This window comes from Haemaphysalis longicornis, unplaced genomic scaffold (genome assembly GCF_048455015.1).
Source record: "Haemaphysalis longicornis isolate Haplotype H1 unplaced genomic scaffold, Haemaphysalis longicornis Haplotype H1 scaffold_8, whole genome shotgun sequence".
Lineage (NCBI taxonomy): Eukaryota > Metazoa > Arthropoda > Arachnida > Ixodida > Ixodidae > Haemaphysalis > Haemaphysalis longicornis.
Window position 1 is genome coordinate 101,412,143 of NW_027526445.1, and position 22,945 is coordinate 101,435,087.

The window sequence follows — 22,945 nt, forward strand, 5'->3', positions numbered from 1 at the left end:
TTGAGAGCATGCGGTGTATTGGTGGTGCCACCCAACCCGAGAAGAAGCTCCTGCACGCTTCTTGGGAGTGTGTTATGTCCACCGTGGCTTCCGTCAGTGCGAGGGCCAGTGCCACAACTAGCTCCTCCGCTTCTTTCGTCGATGCGGGTATTACAGTGGCAGGGACAAGGAACTCTGTCTTTCTGGTGACTACCACTGTCTTTGCTCTTCTACCCAATAATTGTGGCTGCATCCGTGTAGGTCGTTTCCGGGAGGGTGGCGTATTTCTTGTTTAGGGCTTTCGCTATAGCTTCTCGTCGACCAGACTGGTGAACTGGATGCATGTTCTTTGGCAGTGGATTGGACAAAATATTATGCCCCCACCTCTCAGGAAGCTGCCTTTTGGGTTCATGTCTGGGGGGCTCCATTTGATTCGGTTCAACATTTTTTTGCAGGTTTTTGTCATTGCAAGCCGTACTTTCTGGCTGGAGAGTTGGCGCTCTATGAGCTCATCTACAATGTTGTGCAGACCCGTGCGAAAGAGCCGATAGGTTGACGTGCTGACGGGGATCGCGAGGGCTTGCTTCGTGGCTTTACGAATGAGGGTGTCATGTTTTTCCGTATCTGTCTTGGTTAGAGTCATGCAGGGCACTGCGTATGTCAGCTTCGATAGAACAAAGGCCTGGATAAGACGGATGGTATCGTCTTCTTTCATGCCCCGGTGTTTATAAGTGACTCTACGAATCATAAGCACGACTTGTTCGGTCGTTCTGGTCAGGGACTGGAGCATTATGTTCCATTTTGGATCCGCTTGCACAAAAAGGCCAAGCACCCTGAGTGAAGTGCAGGGCGTAATTGTGTGTCTGCCTAAAGTGACTTCGATTTGATCCTTGTCATTTTTAGTGCGACGACGCCGGGCCACCAAGAGTTCTGACTTCTGCCGGAAACACTTCAGTCCACTTTCCTTTGCGTACTGGTTTACAGCATCGCCTGCTAGCTGCAGGCAGTCTTGAAGTCTGCGGAGTAAGTCATTGCCAGCTTAAATCTTTATATCGTCTGCGTAGAGCGCATTGGTTAAAGTCGGAATACTCTCTAGACTTGCCCGTAGACCCAGGAGCGCGAAATTAAATAAGAGTGAGCAGAGGACCGAGCCTTGGGCTGTACGATTACTTCTGAGGGTGATGGGATTTGAGGTGATATCCGTGATTTTGAGTGTGGCTGTTCGGTCTGAACGAAAGTCTACATTGTAGTTGCATGTTCGCTTCCTGCACCCTGTGTTAAGGTTTCGTAGAAATGCCTGGTCCGACACGTTATTAAAAGCACCTTTTAGGTCGAGCGCTTGTATTGCTCGCGGGGAGTGTCGAGTGGTGGGGGCGATGATTTCTTCTTTAAGCTGTATGAGCACGTCCTCGGTTCCAAGATGCTTGCGAAATCCGAACATAGTGTATGGCATTTGCTTGGTTTCATCCAGGTATTGCCGCATGTGGTTGAGCACAACCCTTTCCATCACCTTTCTCCCGCACGATGTGAGGAATATTGGCTGCAAATTATCCATATGCCGGGATTTTCCTGGCTTGGGAATAAATCTTATCTCGGCCGTTTACCACTGCTGTGGGATCTTGCCTTTAGTCCAAAAGTCGTTAAAATACTCCAACAAGGTCTTGAGGGCCTCTTCGTAAAGGTTGGCTAATTGTTTGTACGAGATGTGATCGGTTCCTAGAGCGCTTGTTGTAGGAAATTACAGCCCGGAGTTTGTACAGTTTGAACGGAGTGTCGAGGCCTTCATTTGGCTTTCCAGTGTAAGGTAGTGGGTGGAAGCTTTTTTCAGTTTGGAGATGCTTTGTTTCAAGATCCTTGAGGAGCTGGTTCGAGTCTGCTTGATATGAATTGATTGTGCGGATCATATCGCGATTGGTTTCCCCCTTGCTGGTTACAGGGTCGATCAGGTTACAGAGGAGAAACTAAGTCTTTCTGGTGGATAAGGTTCCCTTCAGGCCATCACAAAGTTGAAGCCAGTTTTCTTTGCATAAAGACAAGGCGTATTGAGCCGTTTGTTTGTAGATATAGCGATCTTTTTCAGGGTTTTTTGTTGCGCCTCTGTCTTTCAATCTCCTGGTAAAGCTTCGCCTGGCTTCGCACAGGTGGAGAAGTCTCGTATCCACGTGCGGTGTTAAATACGTAGCAGCAATCATTTGGGTGTTGGTTTTGCAATCCATTATTTCAGCGGCCGAATCATCGTAGGACGACCTCGGGTTCCTTTCTCTACTTGCTCGAGTCTTTCTGAACTTGTCCCAATCGGTGATTCAGGCGAAACCTATACGGGCTTTATAGGTTACGGTCCAACTCACCTCACAGCTGCTGGTGGGGTTACAGAACAGTGGTGTGTACCTCTAAAGTAGCACATACAAGCAGTTCGGGATTGGCAACAAAAGCATGCATCACAAGAAAGCTGCGCGTTCAACCAACGTCATCGTTAGACAGAAGGCACAAGATTTTTGCACACCGCCATTTATACGTATCTACGTCGTTAATTATACTGTGTGAAACACAAACCAGAGGTTCTGATTGTGGGCGACATTTCTGGCGCAGTTCTGACGAGAAGCACCGTCTACGCAGCGTCGGCGGGCTGTTGAGGCACCTTTGGTCAATTAACGCTTCCTGCAACATGCTTCTATTTAAGAAATATAGATGCAACTTGTCGAAACACGCGTGCACCTTGCTTGCGGGCAGTGCTGGTTTACTCTGTGCCTTCAAAAGAAGGCCGCTATAAAGAACTGAGAAAGCGGTGTGGACCCACACGTTTTTTATGGGTTTTCTGCTTTTTAAAATATTTTTTGACATGCCGCCGGCAGTATTTGCTGCAAAACCGCAAAAATAGTTCCCCCATCCTCCCAGTGAGGTTGATAATGCATTCTTAACCGGGATATTCCTGATTACAAGTTCTACGCCACTTGAACTGTCCTTTTGACGTGCGGCCTATAGCAAACACCGCAACCTGCAATCAGCGGAGCTCAAGATACAAGAAAACATTAGAGTCATCACATCTGAGGAGCGGGGTTTTTTGGGAGGAACCAGTGGCGCGCCGTAAAAAGCGAACAAAATAGTGCAGAGAGGAAGAAACACTCCCCAGCGACATATGCGCTTTTTATTTGTAATTTCCAAGCTTATACATATCGCTTTATTGATGTGCTTGAAGGAGAAATTATTAATAGAACCCTTTCTTTCTTGTTTAATAGACATGTATAGGAAGAAAGTTTTTAAGGAGATTTTTAAGGACAGCCAAAATTAGACAGAAGCTCACCGCGGTACCTGAGTGACAATGGCGTTGCGCTCCTAAGCCCAACTGCACTGGTTCCACCTTGATCACGATGGTGTCCTTTCTCATGGAAAGAAAAACAAAAAACCGTGTGTCATCATTTCGGCGCAGGCTAAATATCCACGGGCGAGCAAAATGAACCTAAAGTGTTCCGCTAAGGAGCGCCTGATATCCCACAATCAATCAGTGAAAATCAAACAAGCGTTTTTGTACGGATCGCCGTACAGAGCTCATTTGCGGTGCCGACGAGGACTCCTCCTGCCCCGCTTCCGTCGGCCGAGTGTGAAAAACTGGCAGGAAAAAAAGTTGGTGCTGACATCCGCACAGCGTGTGGGCACGTATGCGACGCTGCGGGAGACGACTTTGTGGTATACGCGACTACCCCAAGCAAAAATCAGGACAATGATTTGTGGCCTTCAGATATCTGCGCTTCTTCTTTGCATTCAGATATACTTAGAAAAGCACTTCCTGATTGGCGAGTTTTGAACGGCATGATTCCGGAGCTTTGCCTCAGGTTGCCGGCCACCACTACGTGAAATTCGCAAATTTTAGGCCTGGGGCACTGCCATCACAAGGTTAAATGACGATTTATGAATTTATCGATTGAGTAGTAGAGTGATAGATTATTTTTTGATTGATGGATTGATTGATTGATTGAAACTGCTCCCCATTGTTACCGGCGGATGTAAAGTTCGGCTGGTAGTTGTCATCGACTGGACCACCGCACTCCAGCTAGCTTTATTTACACTGACTTTTGTTTAAATCTAAGCGTCGCTTTAATCGAACTTAACCATCGGGTCGAAATGATTTCCGGAAGGGAACTGAGTAGAACAGGTTAACATTTGCGATATTTTTTCCGTGGGAGTTCAAAATGCACGTTCGGATAAAATAAAATTGAACCACACATACCAATGCCACCCAAATGCGTTTTTAAGTTATGTGGAGCTAGACATGATAAAAATACCTAACTTGGTCAAGAAGAATTCATACGTAAGCTCGCTAAATTTCAATAAACTACGACTGCATGCGAAAATTCAATCTTTCGGACGGGGTGGCATGCTTGTGCAAACTGTTTTGATTCGAATCGCAATACACAGATTGGAATGGAGTATTATGCTTAGAGAAGCCCCCGCAACAAACCATGAAACATGGGCTTTATCGTACTGCCGGCTGGTGTTTTTCTCCGTCGGAAGTGCTAATGAAGGAAGCCGTCACACATAGAGTGAGCACGATAAAAACAAAAGCAGGCTTCTAATGACGCTGAAGATAATACTTCCTCAAAATAATTGGACTGTTGATTTCGATGTGCACGCTTTCGAACAAGACAAACAGAACTGCTATTTTCGAGCAGCCTATATAAGAGCATTTTCCCGTATTAGCTTACACAGCATTTTTCATTGCAACGTTACGGTTGGACAAAGGTAAGGCTTCTCTGATTTTGCGTCTTGAAATTTTTCGGGTACAAATTAGTGTTGGCGGCTTTCTACGTAATGTGTAACTAGGTTAGGAAAATTTATGTACGTGTGCATTTTTCTCAGTGCTTGGCCGAAATGTGTTGGAGCTTTAGTTTCTAATTGGGAACAACCGCCATGAATAAAATATATTACACACAACAAGATTAGTTACCTTGTCAAGCAAAGAAACAGCCAAATTGAAACCGGCCATGCAAAAGTCATGATATACAAACGAAAAAAGAATGCTGCGTCTTAGGAAATTTTCGTTAATACAATGTCTTCCGTGGTTTTGAAACGTATCACTGAGTTACTGAAAACCAAATTGTACATGCACGGCCAGCGGAGGCAGCTCTTCGTTCACACAATTAAAAGCATATTTCTTCATTATTGCTGACTGCTTCATCTACGCTTTTTGCGGTGCACACGATGTTGAAATAGTCATCTCTGTTAGACCATCCGTGCACCCCAAACTATATAAATCCCATTTTCCCACCTTGTGAATAATAATATATGAATAGTAATGGAGCGTCGCGGGCAATATTGTGATCTTTCAGACTTTTAAATCCTACGTTTACTTACGATCTTGTGTTCTTTCCAGTTGTCTTCTGAAAAGATGTGGAGGATTGCTTTCCTATTTGCTGCCTTTTTTTGGCATGCCAAGGCGGGTATTGTCGACAATGGTAAGTCCAAATATACTGATGTGGCAATGCACGCATTAAAACTCCAAACCAGCATATTCGGGCTGAATATATTGATCTCCAGTGTAATGCTCAAAACATGAAAGCCCACACCAACAGCAAGTTATTGCAATTTAGCGGCAACGCCAGCAATTTACGAGTCCTTTTGATTTAGTTTGAATGCGCGACATAGCTTTTCATACTGTCGATGAGAAACAAAACAGTAACTGATGAAAACTGACATTGGCATCTAGTAATTGTTAAACGTAATCTATTCGCAGTTAAGACAAAGCACTGAGATATTTTGTCGCTCGCTTGAAGTTGAAACAGCAGGAATGTATTGCACAGTTGGCAAGCGGTGGTGGCTTAGTCTATCTTAAGATTAATGTACGGTCACGTTGATTTCCAAGTGTATTGTTTTACAAAAAAGCACATAACAATTTATCACTCGAAAATGTGCAGTAAACACGGTTTGGAGCTAAAAATGACTGAGCTAAAGTTGACAACACCTAATTAATTTCGAGATTTTTATGGAAGCAATATGGCGAGAAGCATCTATACTTGAAATGCGAATTTCTATTTATCAGCCACATCTCTTGCAACCCCGAATTTTGTCATGCGAAACTCAGAGAAGAATGGATGTATGAAAAACTGTAAAGCGGTTTTAAGGTTTTGAATACGAGTCCTTTCATGTGATACCGATGGTATCGCGAAAAAGAACTGGGTGCAGAATTCTGGATGCCTAAAAACACTTGCTAGAATGGAGAAGGTGTTCAAGTTGAGTGTGAGTATAGTAACCGTTGAGGTATAAAAAATTGTACATGGAAAAAGACGTCTAAGACTAAATACCAAGCTCTGGAATCGGTGTAGTGTCCCTTTGAACCTCTTGAAGGATGCTTATTTGATGTGAATTTAGGCAGGAAATCTGTAGACTATAGGAATGGGAGACTAAGGCAAATTTAAAATCTTGATTTGCCAAGTACAGGCCAAAAAACAATTGGTGTTTACGGTTGCGAAACCTCCCATGATATACTGCTAAGACTTGGTGAAGTCTTGGGATGATGTAGATGGGATGATGTACTACTCTGGGATGATGTAGAAATTTTCATAACAATTCCATGGAAAATGACCAACTGCATTTGCAGCAATAATACAGTATATTAACTCCTAATCTCAGGAAGTTTAGGGCAAGATGGTTGCTGGAAAATCTTTAGCTAGTTTTTAGCCCCTGTTTGGCGTTAGTTTTGTTTAGTTATTTTGGTCTAACGGAATAATTAAAGCACAATATGGCACAAAGAACTGCCAAAATGAATATAAATTTTTTTAAGTATTTTATTTGTCACGAAAGTTCATGTACTAGATTAGGCACGCTGAGATGCAGGTGGAGGTCAAGGATCGACGGGTAGCGGAATGACGGGTAGGGGAACCGCAGACGTAGTGCGGAGGGAACTTGGAAAAAGAAATTGGTGTAAGAAAATTATTAAGAACAATAATAACGAAAATGGGTAAAGAAAACAAATACCCCCATAAACCTTGAAAACTGGCAAAATGCAGAGTTTAGCGTAATGATACGTATGCGAAATTATGGGTTTGGCGTGAAATCAAGTTACTTCAAGAAAAGAAATCTGTTTATGCATTGCATACGATGCGGAAAATGATCAAGCGGTGGGTAATCAAGTTATCATAACGGCTGCCGATACACTGGACTTAAAGTAGGGAAAGCGATTGCTCAGGTATTACATGAGTAGAAATAATGGTGGTGTTGCAGTGAAGGGTGCATGTTACATAACGAAAATCTTCCCCCCAGTTTTTGAAAATTGTGTTTTACTCATTGTTTTTCTCTTGTGCAGCTCCAGCTAACTCACTTAATGCCATCGAGAGGGCTCTGCTCGAAGAAAGCCACCGCTCTCACACGAGTCAGCCAGGTAGGTACCAGAAATTGAAATCGTATACCATTTACAAACTCTTTGAAAACCGACGTTTACAGAGATCGTCGCAAAGAATCACGCCGGTTCTGCAGAGATTTCCGGCCCCAAACTAGATGCAATATTTTTTTGAACAAGCCAAGCTAGAAAATTTCATTCCTAATTCTCCATTTTTTGTTCAAGCTCTAATATACGTTGATGTGGGCGAATAAGCTCTCGTAAAGTTTACATTTATCAATTTATTATTTTTCAAATAAAGCGTTCTTCTTAGCCTTATTTTTCGAAGCTGCCGCCTTGGTTTTTCTAAAATAGCGACGGTGTAATTGGCTACACGCGTCGATGTTTATTGAGACGGAATTTAGCATAAAGAACTTCAGGCTTGCCAAAAAAATTCATATTCCTGCTCAATTTGGTAATAGGTTGAAAAAACGGATAATTTCAGCAAAGCACCTACATAGCCATAGAGTACACAGACAGAAAACTTCAGACGTTTGCACATAAAGTGTACAAATTTGGCGCTGCAGCGTGTTAAACCGCATGTATTCTTAATTGTCCAGTACTGAATCTAGTACATGCATTTTCGTGTCAAAAATAAACAACTTAAAAAATTCTTTATATTCTTTTGGGCAGTTCTTTGTGCCATATTTACCAGTCTTACAATTCGGTAGATCACACCGAGAAAGTATCAAAACTTCTGGCAATGTATACAAAAGCAGGTCTCAGATTTATTCGTTGTAATAAACTAGGATTCTAAATGGTTTCTCACGACCTTATTTGCGTTATGGTTTAAATTTGTAAGCACGAAAACTTTATTTTCTTAGATCTCTGCAGAGTTCCAAGTGAGCAGATCGACCGCGCTGTTGCTGCGCTACTGTCGAAGGTGCCCCCAAAGTATACAATGAAGAATGAGAGGGACGCAGAGTTGTTCACCGAAATTTTTATTAGCCCCCCTTCCCTTGATGGAATGAACCGCTTGAAAGTTTTAAAACCCTACGATGTCTACTGCAATAATAGGTAAGCCGGATTTTCTACGGAGCTAAATTTCTCATTTCAAAGCATATTGCCATTTTCCGGAATTTATTATTCTATGTTGCTGCATTAAACAGGACAGAAAACGAGCTGCCTGCAATTTTGTTTGTTTTCGTCATTCTTTAAATAGTGATTTCGAGTGATATAGTTTAAAAATGCGATTCTGTATGCTATTATTCATAAAATCGCGCCCAAACTAGACGAGTCGAGGAGAGAAAGACAGAGAATAACGTTTATTTGTACCTTTATCATGAGCGTACTGCTCATTTTGGCTCTTGCCTAGATGCCCTTCACTACTTTCACGCTGCCTCTATTCTTTACCGTCTGCACTCACCCACGGCGCACAAATTTGAAGGCTTTCCAAAATTGATTAAAATAAATGTAGGACGGCTCAGCGAGCAATAGGAGGGAAAAGGATAGGTGTAATATTGAGGGACAAGGAGAGAGCAGAGGGCATCAGGAAACAAAGGCGTGTTAATTACAATTTATTGGAAATTAAGACGAAGAAGTGGGTGTGGTCAGGAAATGTAATACGAATGAAAGACAACCGTACGTAATTAAGTGTAACAGAGTGAATCCCTGTAGAAGGCAAGTGTGACAGTTGGCAGGAGAAAGTTAGAAGGACAGATGAGATAAAGAAGTTGGCGGGAATACACTAATCGCCGTTAGCACACGACCAGGATTGTTGGAAATATATGGGAGAGGCCTTTGCCCCGCAGACAGGCTGGTGATGATGATAATGAGCGTAAGTTTGAAGAGTAAACAGACACTTTAGTTGGGGCTTCGCTAGTATATATACCCGAGAATTCCGATTGGCATGCTCTTAATACTTCAAAGTTTCCATGCATTCGGCTACATGCATAAAAAAAGTGCAATAAACTTTATGCGCCATACGCAAAAAAGGAAGAGAAGGCATGGGGCCACAGCATCACAGGTAGCAGTATTGTCAAATCTTCTACGCGCGTGATCTCACCAAGCACGACATTCACGTTCGTGCGGGTCTACGTATTGTGCCTCTCGGCCACTAAGCGCAACAGATGGCTAACTGATGCATTGAGGAGCGGCTTTTTGAAGATGGAGGGCTTAAAATAGGTCTCTAAATTTGCTGCTCCTTTTGCCGAAATAGAACGTCTGTCTGCTTGAACTTTCTGTGAGTATTTGCCCTCTGTCTTACAAGCCGTGATCTTAGCCATATCTGCGAGCTATTGCCGATTATGTTCTCCTGGGTCATGACCACTCTATTTAAAATCAGCAGACAACTGATCTCCAGTCGTAATGATTCGAACTTTATGGCGAGTGGTTTGCGCAGGAGAAATAGTTAAAACTGCGGTGAAATGGCGCGGTGACCGGAATAAAATCAATTCTTTGCCTAGCTTCAATCTGTGTTGAATAATTTTGCGTTAAATTTGGCTCAAAACCGAGATTAAGTACTTTGTTTTGTAGAGATAATGGCGTCGATGCGCCAAAGACATGTTCCAGGATTTATTTAAGGGGAGGAATATAAGCACACAAATAAAGTGTAAGTGGGATAATTTTGGGTATTATTTGTGATACAGTTTTTCATTTACAAGTTTTCTTCACCTCTCTTATGGAGCTTCGTTCAAGACGCTCTAGATTGATTGCCTGAAGTTTCCGTTTATGCATCAGTCGACTGCCAGCATAGTGCAATTTAATGGGAAACGCAATTCATTGAATAACTAATCGCATTTTGCATCACGTGTATTGAATACTCAAAATTGAAATAAAGAGTATGACGGAACCATGTGTGACCGGGAAACGGGAAAAACGAAAGAAAAATGGACACCTACCACGTATGTTTATAAAAACCGAAAAGACGTTTCGGCACGCGTACATGAGCCGAATACTCTTTTCGGTTTTTGTAAACATACATCGTCTGTGTTATTTTTGTGGTTGTCATAGCTTCAATATTTCGTAGATTGAAAGATAACGCTGATAAAACTAAAAATCTATGAGACATGAATAGCATGCTTTGAAAATATTGTAAAGTTTGTCTAGGGTGAATTGATGTTTCTAAAATATGTTGCTGTACGCCTGTTAAAAAAATTGACAGATATACAATCAAGGTTTTATTAAGCTACAAAGTTACGAAACGCCAGGGGAATTCTTACCGTTCAGTGTAGGAAATATACCAGTGTAGGTGCTTAAGGAACTTTGTACGCTACATATTTAATACCCGAGGGGTTTAGGCCTGCACAAATTCGTCCGCCATTGTGAGAAACCGCCGAGGCCTCAATTAAAAAAGCGGTAACCGAGATACCTGCATTCGAACCTCGGACCTTGACGCTATAAACCGGCGACCTAACCACTGGGCCAACCGATTATTTTATTTTCTTATGTCATTTTTCGCACTACGTCTCAATGTAGGAAAAATAACATACATCTATGTACACGTACAAACGTGTTGATTACAACATAAAAACCAAACCCAACACTTAGAAGAAATCTGTACACTTAGGTTAAAACGGGTGCAACAGTGATCAACCAATAAGGAATGATACGAGTCCGGGTGAGAATCATTTCGGTCATACTCGTCTATAATATTGATTATCATTTGGCAGAACTGTGAGCTGGAAGACATTATTGGGTAGGCGTGCCTAACCAGCATTCGTGGTTTTCTTAACCTATGCATAATAATTAGGAAAAAAACCAGCATATGGCACATCACCGTCTGCGGGGAAAACGAGATAAAGTAAGCAATGTGGAGTCAACTCAAAGTCCCTTTTGAGAGTTCCGTATATGACATCGCAGGATAGCAGCGGGTAATAGGGGTACAAAAACAAGCCAGACCAATTTGAAATAAACATTTTCCCGGGGTTGGATTGCAATTGGTTGCCCCCTCGTTATGAAACTGGCGTGTGTCCGGTTTTCTGTAATAGCATTTCTGCGGCAGTGCATTTACTTTGGGCTGGTAGCGCGGGCGTTGGCATTCCAGTTAACCGAGATTGCTAGCCCATAATAATCACGCGGTCCACTTAGGGAGAGTTGTGAAAGGCGGCGGGCGAAACGATCCCGGCGTGGGTGCTTGTCATAAAAAAAACTGAGCGGCAAGTTGAAGAACAAAGTGGAGCTATGAAACATGGATTAGAAACCTGAAGCCTTGCAAAGCAAATACCACGCAAGCTTTGGTCGGGTCAACCGCCCATAAAAGGAATAATATCCGAGTAACACTTTGTGTCTGGAAACTAGCTTGCTCGATGAGAGATGAAACTTGAGTAGAAGGTATTATATTTCAAATAAAGGCAACAATATAGACTTCAGCTGATAACGTTATTAAGTAAAATGACAATCGGTTGACTAGAAAGGTGACATCGCAGACACCGAGAGACGGGTATGAACAAAGAGGAAAGCCATTTGCTCGAATAAGATATGAAATAAGGATTTTCGTAGGCAACGATAGGACTCGAGCGGGGCAGCACAGGGGTGGTTAAAGTTCGATGGGTAAGACTTTCGTCCTGCAGTGGACGTTGTTGGCTGCAGCTGATGATGATGACGATGATGTAACAGCCGAGTTTCTGATGGAGTTAGAGGAGCCGCCAGCCCTGCTGTTTCTGCAGCCCTGCAGCACTATTGCAAGCTACGCCAATGTTGTACGCTTTGGTATCGAAAAAGCAGGAGCGGTGGTTACACAAAATTTACACTCCGCTAATACTGGCTCAAAAATGGTAACATGGTTTTTACTAATCCAAGGCACACAAACTGGTGTTGTTTCCGCAGCGGTTGGCATTACTCGTTATGGAAAAGAGTACGCTTCGATATTGGAACGGTGGCAGGTCAATTAGTCCAACGTCCATGCAATAACCAAAGCGGCGTTTTCTTCCGGGATATACTGCATAAATAACAGTATTTTCTTATTTGTCTCTTCATGGCGCACGCTGGTATGTTTTTGAGAGAACACAATATCTCCTAAGCTTTATTTTCACCTGTCAGATTCCTACTATCATTTTCTTGCTTACTGTACCTTTTTTGTGGCACTTATTGCTAAATTCGTTCTTTCCTCCCACTGCCTTTGATGTGAACTTGCTTTGGAAGTGCATGTATTTGGCGTGTCATTGTATGTATTGATTCAATCGTGCAAAATACGTGCTTATCACAATTTCCTCATCTTGGGGCTGTAGCAACGGCAACCAGAAAACAATGGTAAACGTGGAGTTTGTCTTGGATGATCCCCTTGCCCTCTTCTCCGAATGGAGATACTGCGAATCGCAAAAGGGAAACATCGGAACAACCATCCTGTTTGGAAGGTGAGCTCCACTGTTTCATGCTCGCGAACATTTGAAAGATTGTTAGTGCAATCGCAGGGGCCTGCACCGCAGGCTGACTTTTGGATCAAAGCTACTGAAAGCGATTTGCTCGTCGCCACTTTTGAACGCTTTACTGTTTCTGTTACATTTAAAATTGTATGGTTTCTTATCAATGATTTTGCGCATTGGTTAGAGCGCTAAACAGATAACTACTCTTTATTACGAATATTCACAGGCAATGTGTCACATCCGTGGGCATCCGGATAAATACTTCTGTGTATGTGGGGTACGATGATATATTTGGCTCCGATCCGAAGTTAGAACGTCAGTCAAGAAGAAGAATGATAGGTCTTTTGGATGAACAAGTGGCGGATCCACTGAGAAAGTAGCACACATTCTTGCTTGTTCAAAAGCTGGCTTCTGGATGAACCTTGTTTATTGAGTGAGTCGATTGCGCTTCAGAGCACGCACCGACCGCCGAGCCGGTGCGCCATTCGTGACAATACTGGACGAACAAGCCCTGGAGAAGCAGCCCTTAGACCTGCCTAGTAATGTAGTAATGCAGTGGCGAGGCTCCCAGCGGAAGCAGACGTTCTCCTATTCGAATCTGATCATTTGTCATGACGTCACACCTGCCACAGTTGCACTTGAGCGGCTGAAGTTCATTGCGCCGCGATGACAGTCTGTGTAATAGATATTGCGCTCTTATTGCCTCGAGGAGTCTGTTGTACGACGATGGGCTGCTACCAAGTAGGAGCTATCAAGAGACGGGATACAATTCAAGGGCGTGCACTATTGCTGCGTTCGGCTCTCTAGTCATGAGTCTGCTTTGTTTCCTGGCGTGGACTGCACGATCGATTTCGCCTCTAGGTTACGATCCAATTCGAGCATAGAAGTTGGGGTGGCGGCGCTTAGGAAGACAGAAATTTTGTGTAATCAGTATTTGGGAAGCAATAGAAATCCTCCTTATACACACCACGTCTTCCCTATAATTATAATTTGACATGATAGTACAATACCTGAATTATATTACGAACGGCAAAACCGACATAGGAAACCCGACAATTAAAACAGGTCTTTTTACTGCATTAATCTTCTGAAAACCTTCTTAAAAGTGATTTCGACAAACGGCACGATACTCTACAGTAGTTAGCACAACGTTAGTAAAGTCGCTGTCTAGAAGTCCCACTAATCACCCAGAGCACCGAAGTGGAGGCTGTCCCCACGTCTCTCACTTTGCCGCGATGGGCGTCAACAATGGGAACAGAATGCATTGCCGAAGACCATCGTACAGCAACTTATTTGACCGCTAAGACGGTACGCCTACGCATAAGGCTCCTCACAGGCTACTATATCACCAGGTTGAGCTGTTCCCTCGAAGTCCACCACGCTCTTCATTCGGAGCCATTGTCGCCGCACTGAGGGCTGAACTACCGTACAAATACACGCCTGCGATCACATCGTTCTCCCTATTAAGGTGCCCGGGAACCCCTATGATTCGTACCTATGTTCCGAGCTTTGGAAAGAGTGCCAACCTCCCACACTCGCTCTTAGACCGTTTTGCATGCAGTTACTGCACGAACAACACATTGACAGGAAGCATAATGTCACGTGGTGGCAGGACACGAACAATGAACGATAATGATCCATTTACACTATTTACAATACGCCATGGCAGAGTCCGCTCTGTCAGTACTCCCGGTTTTTCCTCTTCGTCTTCGACGCCGGGCTATGGCGCCATGGGGCATTGTCCACCGGTCCCGTGAAACTACTCCCCCGGGCAAAGACGTCCGCCCCGGTCATGCCCACAGTGCTATGCGTTGAAGGCCGTGTCGTTGATTTCCTTCGCCGTTAAATTATGCGATCGGCAGCTCGGCCTTGTCATAGCAGCGCTCGAGTCCAAGCAGCAGTGGTTCATGAGGCTGCTTATGGATGGGTTGGACGTCATTGCAGAATACGGGTGCTGTGCGGTCGGAGAAGCCCGTGCGACGTCCAGCTTGGTAATTGGGGCCTCCGAATCAGGCACCTCCAGGGAGCTCCTGGTCCACAAGCTGTCACACCAGTGTCTCGATTACTTCGCGGCAAAGCTTTTCCCTTCGCGCAGAATCCGCAGGAAGAATAGAGCAGCGAGCTGGATGAAGTCGACTCGCTGCAGGAAAGTTTTGACGTCGATAGCGGCAGTGAAGATGAGATGCGATGAGTATAAACAATGAAATCCGTGCCGCCAATGATGACGATGACGTACTTGATGATGCCTGGCACCACAATAGCGATGTTTTGAAGGCAGAAGCAAACCATCTGAGGAACTCAAACCACGTCGGAAGAGAGGGCTGGGAACGCGCATCTTCTAATCGTCGGGTCTCGGCCGATATCGTAAGGTCTTGATCGGCAGCTCATAGGCTGGGGACACTTAAAGGGAAACCTGGTCGAGTACTGGTCGCTGTGGGCTGGGGCTGCCCGACATGGCGAACGGTCCCTCGAAGATTGCGCCCAAGCCTAGACGATGCGATGCGGAGGCCAGGATGAGGATGATCCCGCACACTCCACCAAAATGTCACGTGGTCGCAGGAAACGAACAATGAAGGATAATTATCTATTTACACTATTTACAATCCGCCATGGCAGATGTCTGCACGCCCGGTTTTTCCTCTTCGTATTCGACGCCGGGCTATGGCGCCATGGGGCATTGTCGACCGGTCCCGTGACAATATATACCTAGATGGTACTGGAACGTCCTTGAGCTCGGCATTTTGGATGTTTATACCGACAGAATCCACTAACATTCTATTTCGTGTTGCCCTTACCATGAGCTCGGCTGCTACTTAACGTGCAGCCATCCGTGGCGCTCCTTGAATTATATTTAAAGCTGCCCCCCAAAAATGGTCTATTTTCTCCGACTGCAAATGCACCTTGCAAAGTGTACGAGCAGCCCTGCACTGGTGTCCTTTCCACCAACTGGTGAGAGAAATTTAGGATTTATGTAACCGGGCCGTCATAAAGAGCCAAAAAAATTTGTTTTGATGGCTTTCATTCACTGTGAAATAACCAGCCATGCTTTGGCTGATGCATCGGTCCTGACAGGCAACGACAGTGAAAGCACCATGAGGTTTCCGCTACCAAGAACCGATGCCACTGGGTGTTTCGTCAGTGCGGGCGCAAGGCCTCCATTATTCAATGTAGTACACCGGATTTTGCCCATCCGCCCCTTTGCAACCAGGACTATCTACTCAAGCGTAGTCTTCTGTGTGGGCTGTGTTGATGACAGTCTACTTTACTTTGTATGCGGTGGTTGGGTGTGGACTTCACAAAACCCTACTGCGTTCTCATCGGGATGGCCAGTAGCGCCGACTGAGAGAGCTGCAATGTTGAAGATGAAATCGAATGCGTGGTTTGTCGCTGCCCCCCGTATTCATCGGAAGGACACGTTTTGGCCGCCGAGCATTGCCGATTGCACAATCAACCGTTCACATTAGTGACTATCCTACAACATCTGCCCTTACAAATGTCTTCTCAGAAGGCAAAAAAAGCCCTTCTGCATTCCTTGAAGGACAGAGGCTCAGATGAAAAACTAAAGCACCCACAAAAGGAATGAAGTGTGTGCGAGTCCCCGTTCCTATCCCCTCTTTTTCGCGTGCCGTCTCTTTCATCTCTTGAACCCCTCTCATCAGTGCTGATTAGCAATCCGGGCTGAAAGCCTGAATAACCTCTCGGCCTTTCCACCCACTTTTCTCCTCCTTCCCTTAAATATTCAACCCAGAAAACAGTTGTAACAACGATACCACATCAAAGAGTGTCGCCTTAAAACGTGTTTATAAGCATCAGCATTCAATGCGCGACACATCCTACTGCAGTGGTAATGTGTCACAGATGGTTAACATCTGTGAATACCGCAACCAATATTAGTATTTTGACTTTGCTTATGCATGTTTTTCCTTCAACAGGTTCACCGTTGTGTTCGAAGTAGAGCAACGTTCTGAAGGTCAGGGAATTTTGCTTCGTCCCAAGGAGTTGCATCCCGTTTGGATGGAGCACATTATTGCACGTCTAAATGGCCTCGGCACAACCATTTCTCAAGTGACCCCGGTGCTGGGAATGCTATTTCCCGAATTCGTACGAATTTTCTGGGTCAATATTTTTCCTTTAATGGGAATGAATGCCCTGTTGGTGGCTGCAGAAAACATGTAATTTTGTTACGAAGGAAGCGGAACTATGAAATATTTACTTATTCGCTGATTTTAAGACACCAGAAATAAAGATAATAAGTAAAGTCGGAGAGCTGTGTTCACCATGTCAGAGTTCTTGCAGCTCTACATTAACCGATAATAAAAGAGGAGTCTGATGCTTCGTTCTGTCAAAGTGTCTGTTTGCGGCACTATGCCTAAATAACTTTGCACATTTTCCAGATTTTTTTTTGTTTTTGAAGAGTGTCTTAGAATACTTGAGTTTTTCCTATTTACCAAATTTACGCTCATTTCTTAACGAGTTCGTTCGAGATGATGATCATAAAAGGTATATTTGTTGTATAAAAACACTTAGAAATAAGATTTTGTTCACCATATGGGTCACTGCTTTTCAACGGAAATTTTTGTTAGAGATGAATATGTTGCCATAATCAGGAATGATCGCACGAAACATACTGACGCATCCTTCGGACACAGAAGACTGTACAATTACTCATGCCACGAAGGGGAATTTTCGTCAATCATTTTCACTGCAAGGTGTGAAAACCCACCCGACAACTTTGTTAATGGTTTTGGCCAGTTATACACTACTACCTACTTCTTACACTGCTCATGCTTAGGAATAAATTCGTGTTTTAGTATTCGCAGTAACCCCGGCAGTCGCGTTGTTAAATACGAGCAAGAAAGGCAACTCGGTCTTCAGCAAAATATTAGCGATACAGACGTGATAACAACGAAGTTCTCAATCCTCTACGCCGGCCCTGTGACCATCGCAATAGATTGTTATCAAATATTTATTAATCATGCAAGTCTGCGATATTTTCCAGTTTTCGTAACTCGTACCTCGGCGATTTTGTGGCACAAGGGGCCGATTTCGGCCTTGAATTTAAGCCCCGCTGTAAGCCGAACAGTCCTAAAGCTGTCTTCGGCGCGGAAAATTCTGATCTGACCTCCTCTGCTTGATGACGAGTGACCAACATGGGTCTCTGCTATTGTTGGGGACTCCGTCAGATGTACCCCAAGGCAGCAGATCAATGACGCAGAAGCTGACGCTGAAACTCCCAGTATATTTGAAGCCGCCAACATAAAAGAACGGAGTGCTTGCTTTAACACCATCATCTCGCCCCTCCACGGAATCTAATCGTCTGCCCACGCCTCAACAAACGCACCTACGAATCGGTCCAGTGACCCACAAGATATCGAGATAACAGGTACTTAAGCAATGACCGCTAATGTCTTCCCGGGCACCGCAGTAGCAGTTGGAAGTATTCTACCCCTATCTCTCTCTCGAAAAGGGTCCTCTCTAATCATGGCAGGTCTCCTCTCCACGCAGAACGTAAAAAATTGAGCGGGGGACTAGACCAAGCTTTTTCAAAGAAAAAAGTCAATGAAGCAATAACGCAGCATCTATTAACAAATGAACAATAAAAACGGCGTCCTTTTAAATATTCATGAACAAAGATCCCAATGTTCTTTAAGGCCAAGCTCCCGTAACACAATCGCGAAGTGCCGAACGTAACAGGGAAAACAGAGCTTCATGTCCAGCGAATAAATCCGATCTACACGCAACGAAGATCCACAGCGCAAACGCCAATGAACTGCCGACGCCAGCATTCACAAACAGCAGTGATCGGGACATCGGGACAAGTAACTAACAGAGGCCTATGCATAGCAGCAAATGTGATCTCCGGCTCATGCGTTTTAGTTAGCAGGGTGACAGTAAAGATCGTTTCCCCGTAGTCCGGTGTGGATTAGGAACCCAATCGCCCGGGCTCCGGTTCATTTGGCAGGAGGCTGGCAGGGCGATGGTGTTGAAGTTCCTGGAGATGGTGGTCGAATTCACGAACTCGAGGCGTTGGGGTTGATTAAGTGAAACGAATTGTTTATATGCAGCTATTTACAGTACGAAAACTGGGTACATGAGAAATAAAAAGAAAAAAACTTCAAACTTCGGCTAGACGCTAGCTCCGAGTGCGCACAAATCACTCAAACTTCTCAACTTCGTCTAACTCTCCTATTCTCGGAGCGTACACAAACCGCTCGAGAAACCACGGCCGAGACTCTGTCTCGCCGCAAGATCTGTCTAGTTGCCCGGTACGGCGCTGCACCCTAAACCTCCGACGCGATCTTAACCTCGACTAGGGGGCTCACAAATCCCAACCTAGCTCTAACGGTCGAGACTCCTTGTCCCTCCAAGAGCTGCTGAGCTCAGCGCTCAGACCAGAACAATTTCCAACGGCCAAGTTCGGCCTTATAAAACCTCGAGATCACCCTCTCTCGGGAACGCCCCTGTAGCGTTCGTACACACGTATGGGAGTGGCCAAATTCACGTAGACAGCTATCACTCAGCACGCCACGGAATATTCAATGAGGCGCTGCCATCTTCGGGTCAATGGCACGCTCGCCGACGTGCAGGTGCGGGCGGCCCCGCGGGGTGAAAGGGAACGACGGCGACAGTGCCCTGCGACGGCGGGGGCGCTTTAACAATGGTTTCTTGCACGGCGCGCGCGTCGACGCGGGTAATCCCACCACCTCCGCGCGGCACGCCTACGGTGGTTCCCGGAATCCGACGGCGCCGTCTGCTTTCTCAACGGGTATTATCCCTGTGGTATGCGGTGGGAAGGACAAGCAGTCTCCCGTGCACGCCGTGACGAATTGGCGATGGCTGCAGCGTAGAGTCTATAGTGCTGGGCCACAAGACAGAGCGGCGGGTTCTCATGCGCAGCTCGGGCGCCTGGCCGCTAATCTCATAAGTGGACCTTACAACTACCCCCTTTAAGAGGGTTACTGGATAGCAGCGGAACAAACCAACAAACAAAAAAAAAACACGTGGAAGGAGCTAGCTAAAACCAGAAATGAGCCCCCTTCCATTTCTGCAGCTGATCCGAACACTCTCTCACCTAAACTACAAACACAACCTATTCACTAGCCGTTCATCAAGGACGGAATGCTCTAGCAAACCGGAAACACATAAAAAAATGCTAAAAGCAATAATTGCGAGTAAAGGGAAATTGGGTCGTGTCTCCGGGGCGCGTCAACGCCACGAACAACGAGAAGACTCAACCTATAACACTGATGCGCGCTATAACTGCAAACACGAACAAACATTCCGGCACTCGACAACGAGAACAAAATGAATAAGGACTGGCCAAAAACCAGGAAAATTTTGCAGTCAACAAAAATAAAACGTCAAGAAAGTTTGCATTGCCACTATGCGCACGCGCGCAAATGTCATCCTTGATGGCGTAGCCTGATAACGTTCCTTCAAGAATGTTCGGCTGAGCTTTCGCTCACTTTCGGTGCACAGAAGGTTCGGTTCGGTGCGCGGATCGATCAATTCCATGAACGGACCAAGCACTCAAGGCATCTAGTCGCGCACAAACGCGGTGCACACACACACACACACACACACCACCAACGAAAAAGGACGGGTGAACGGGAACGTTCACGTCCATCGTGGCGGTGTTAAGGCTCGGAGGCAATTCAATACTAGCCTCCCCCAACAACAATCTGAAAGCAGGGGAGTGCATACGCGTACTTCCAGCCCCCTCTGCAGTGATCCAGACCACGTAGCGTTGCAATGTCAACGCAAGTCTCGACAATTTAGCCCCATGAGGCGAACAAAACCTCGTGGAAGACGGAGTGGTATCACAAAATGCGTCTTCGCTTCCTGTCCCGTAGGCCCAGTGGCCACGCCTCTCTAATGACCCAACTTAAGGCAATGCAGCGCGCTGGCAGCGTGAGCGCAGCGTTGATGCCGGAGCGGAATGGCGGCCCGCGAACGCGACGACCTTCTGGGGATCATTCTTTCCCTTATGCACAGACTGCCCCACAACAACAACCTCACAAGCACCTGTCATTACCAAAAACCGCTAGTGCACGCTAGGTGCATTCTAAGCAGCGGCCCGGCAAAGACAGTTTTTCGGCTGTCCCAGATCGCACTCATCCTGGCAAAACTCTGAACTTGGGCATGTGACACACTGCCAGGTCACAAAACTTAGTGCGTCAACCCATCCAGCGTGGCTCCCGACTAAATCTAGGTAATGGCCGCAACCAACACTAAAGCTACGAAGCCTTATCTCAGACACCGGTTTCGCGAGATCGCCGATTGCGTCTCGTTCCTCTGTTTCACCTGTAGCTGCCTCCTCACATGGTTTTTCCCTCTCCTTCGCAACCTCCTCGCGAGCTCTAATTCTTTCTTTCGCAGTCTTCACGCATGCGTTTTGGTGTTCTCCATCAACCTCCTCGGTTACACTCTCACCATCAAGACTACCAAACCCACGCGACATCTCCGTATTATTCCTACCCTCTTCAAACGTTCTGAGCTCCTCATCCTCCGTCTTCTCGCGTTCTCTCTCACTTCCTCTTCCATTTTCTACATGTTCAACCCAGTCTACCTTCTGAGCTCCCTTATCCGCCTTAAACTTCTGCTTTTACTCAGCCTGATCGTCAACTCCGTCTCTTTTTCGCCTCCGTCTGGTCACATGCTTTATCGTCTTCTATCTCCTTTCTCTTCTGGGAGAGCTCCTGAACGCCCGACACGGAGCTCGCTTTCTCGTGCCACTTTCGAGCGCAATTGGCAGCGCGGCGGGACCCAAGACTTTCCTGCGCGACTCCAGTCTCCTCCGGTCCACCGATTAGAATTTGGGTACTGCCCGTTCCCGCAAGTTCAGCATGCATTAGCGCAGTGTCCCGTGCAAAAGCATCTGGCGGCTCTATACCCGCGACAACGAGGCTCCCCCTTGACTCTGCTCCCTTACCGGATGCGCTCGCTGGGATGCTCCGCGTGCTTGCTTCCCTTTCCATGCAGCTGTTCCCGGCTCAGCCACTCGCTTCCCGTGCGCAGCCACGCCCGCTTATCTCGTTCTCACGCAGCTCCAAATTGAAAGACAGGCTGCCCCCGTTCAACTTTGCTGTCAGTGCGTTACTGGGCCTGTTCGAAGGGTTCTGTCTCATGCGCTGCAGCTCCTTCCCCAAATTTCGCCCGCGAGGGTGCTCGTCAAGTTCGAGCATCGCTTCAATACGCCGCTCTTTGGTATCACCGGACGCGCTTACCTCATCGCTCCTCATCCCAACATCCGTCTCCACCCTTTCGTAATCGGCGGAAATGCTAGCCCCGTGTAGGGAGTCAGGGCTGCTTACTTTGCAATCGCAATTTTCGACTTCCAAACACTGGCCTGAACCATTTAACTTCGCTGCCGCTATACAACTAGCTGGGTCTGTGCGCAATTGTTTCTGCTCGCGGGTGTCCGAGCGCAAGGACGACTACCTTCTCCGCTCGAGCTCCAACTCGTACGTTCGCAACCGCTCTTCAGATTCGAGCTTCAGCTTTTGCATGCGCTCCTTAAATTCTCGCACCTCTCTTCTCTCTCGCTCCTCCGCTTCGCGCACTCTTTCCTCCCCTTCGCGCGCTGCTTTTCTCTTTCGCTCCTCCGCCTCGCGCACTGCTTTTCTATCCCGTTCTTCAGCTTCGCGCGTTGCTTTCTTCTTCCGTTCTTCGAATTCGCGCGCTGCTTTTTTTCTTTGTGCAGGTGCGGGCGACCCCACGGGGTTAAAGGGAAAGACGGCGACAGTGCCCTGCGCCGGCGGGGGCGCTTTAACAATGGTTTCTTGCACGGCGCTCGCTTCGACGCGGGTAATCCCACCACCTCCGCGCGGCACGCCTACGGTGGTTCCAGGAGTCCAACGGCGCCGTCTGCTTTCTCAATGGGGTATCATCCATGTGGTATGCGGTGGACCATACAATCCGTCTCCCGTGCACGCCGTGACGAATTGGCGACGGCTGCAGCGTAGAGTCTTTAGTGCTGGGCCACCAGACAGAGCGGCGGGTTCTCACGCGCAGCTCGGGCGCGTGGCCGCTAATCTCACAGGTGGACCTTACAGTGAGCATTAATCTATGAGTATCATCGAAGCCAAAGAACCAGCCATCGCTCTCGCAATGATGCCTTCAACGACGAAGAAACTCCTTCACGTAGCCCCAGACTGCCAACAGGCCTGCAGAAAGTAAAACGACCATTGCTTTTCAGAATAATACCTGCGAAAACTCAACAGGCATAATAATTCCCCGAACAAAGCTGCACTATTATTGACTTAAGTCTATGCAGGGCTCAACGGCAATGAGC

The 22,945-nt window shown here is 46.1% G+C and overlaps 1 protein-coding gene across 1 annotated transcript; it reads left to right on the forward strand.

Moving 5' to 3' along the window:
* Nucleotides 1-4,640: 4,640 nt before the first annotated feature.
* Nucleotides 4,641-16,986, forward strand: LOC144149875 (uncharacterized). Its single transcript, XM_077681589.1, has 6 exons — nucleotides 4,641-4,716; nucleotides 5,348-5,429; nucleotides 7,277-7,351; nucleotides 8,173-8,365; nucleotides 12,517-12,642; nucleotides 16,584-16,986. The coding sequence occupies exons 2-6, from the start codon at nucleotides 5,363-5,365 to the stop codon at nucleotides 16,825-16,827; spliced, it is 705 nt and encodes a 234-aa protein (XP_077537715.1). The 5' UTR covers nucleotides 4,641-4,716; nucleotides 5,348-5,362; the 3' UTR covers nucleotides 16,828-16,986.
* The last annotated feature ends 5,959 nt before the right edge of the window (nucleotides 16,987-22,945 follow it).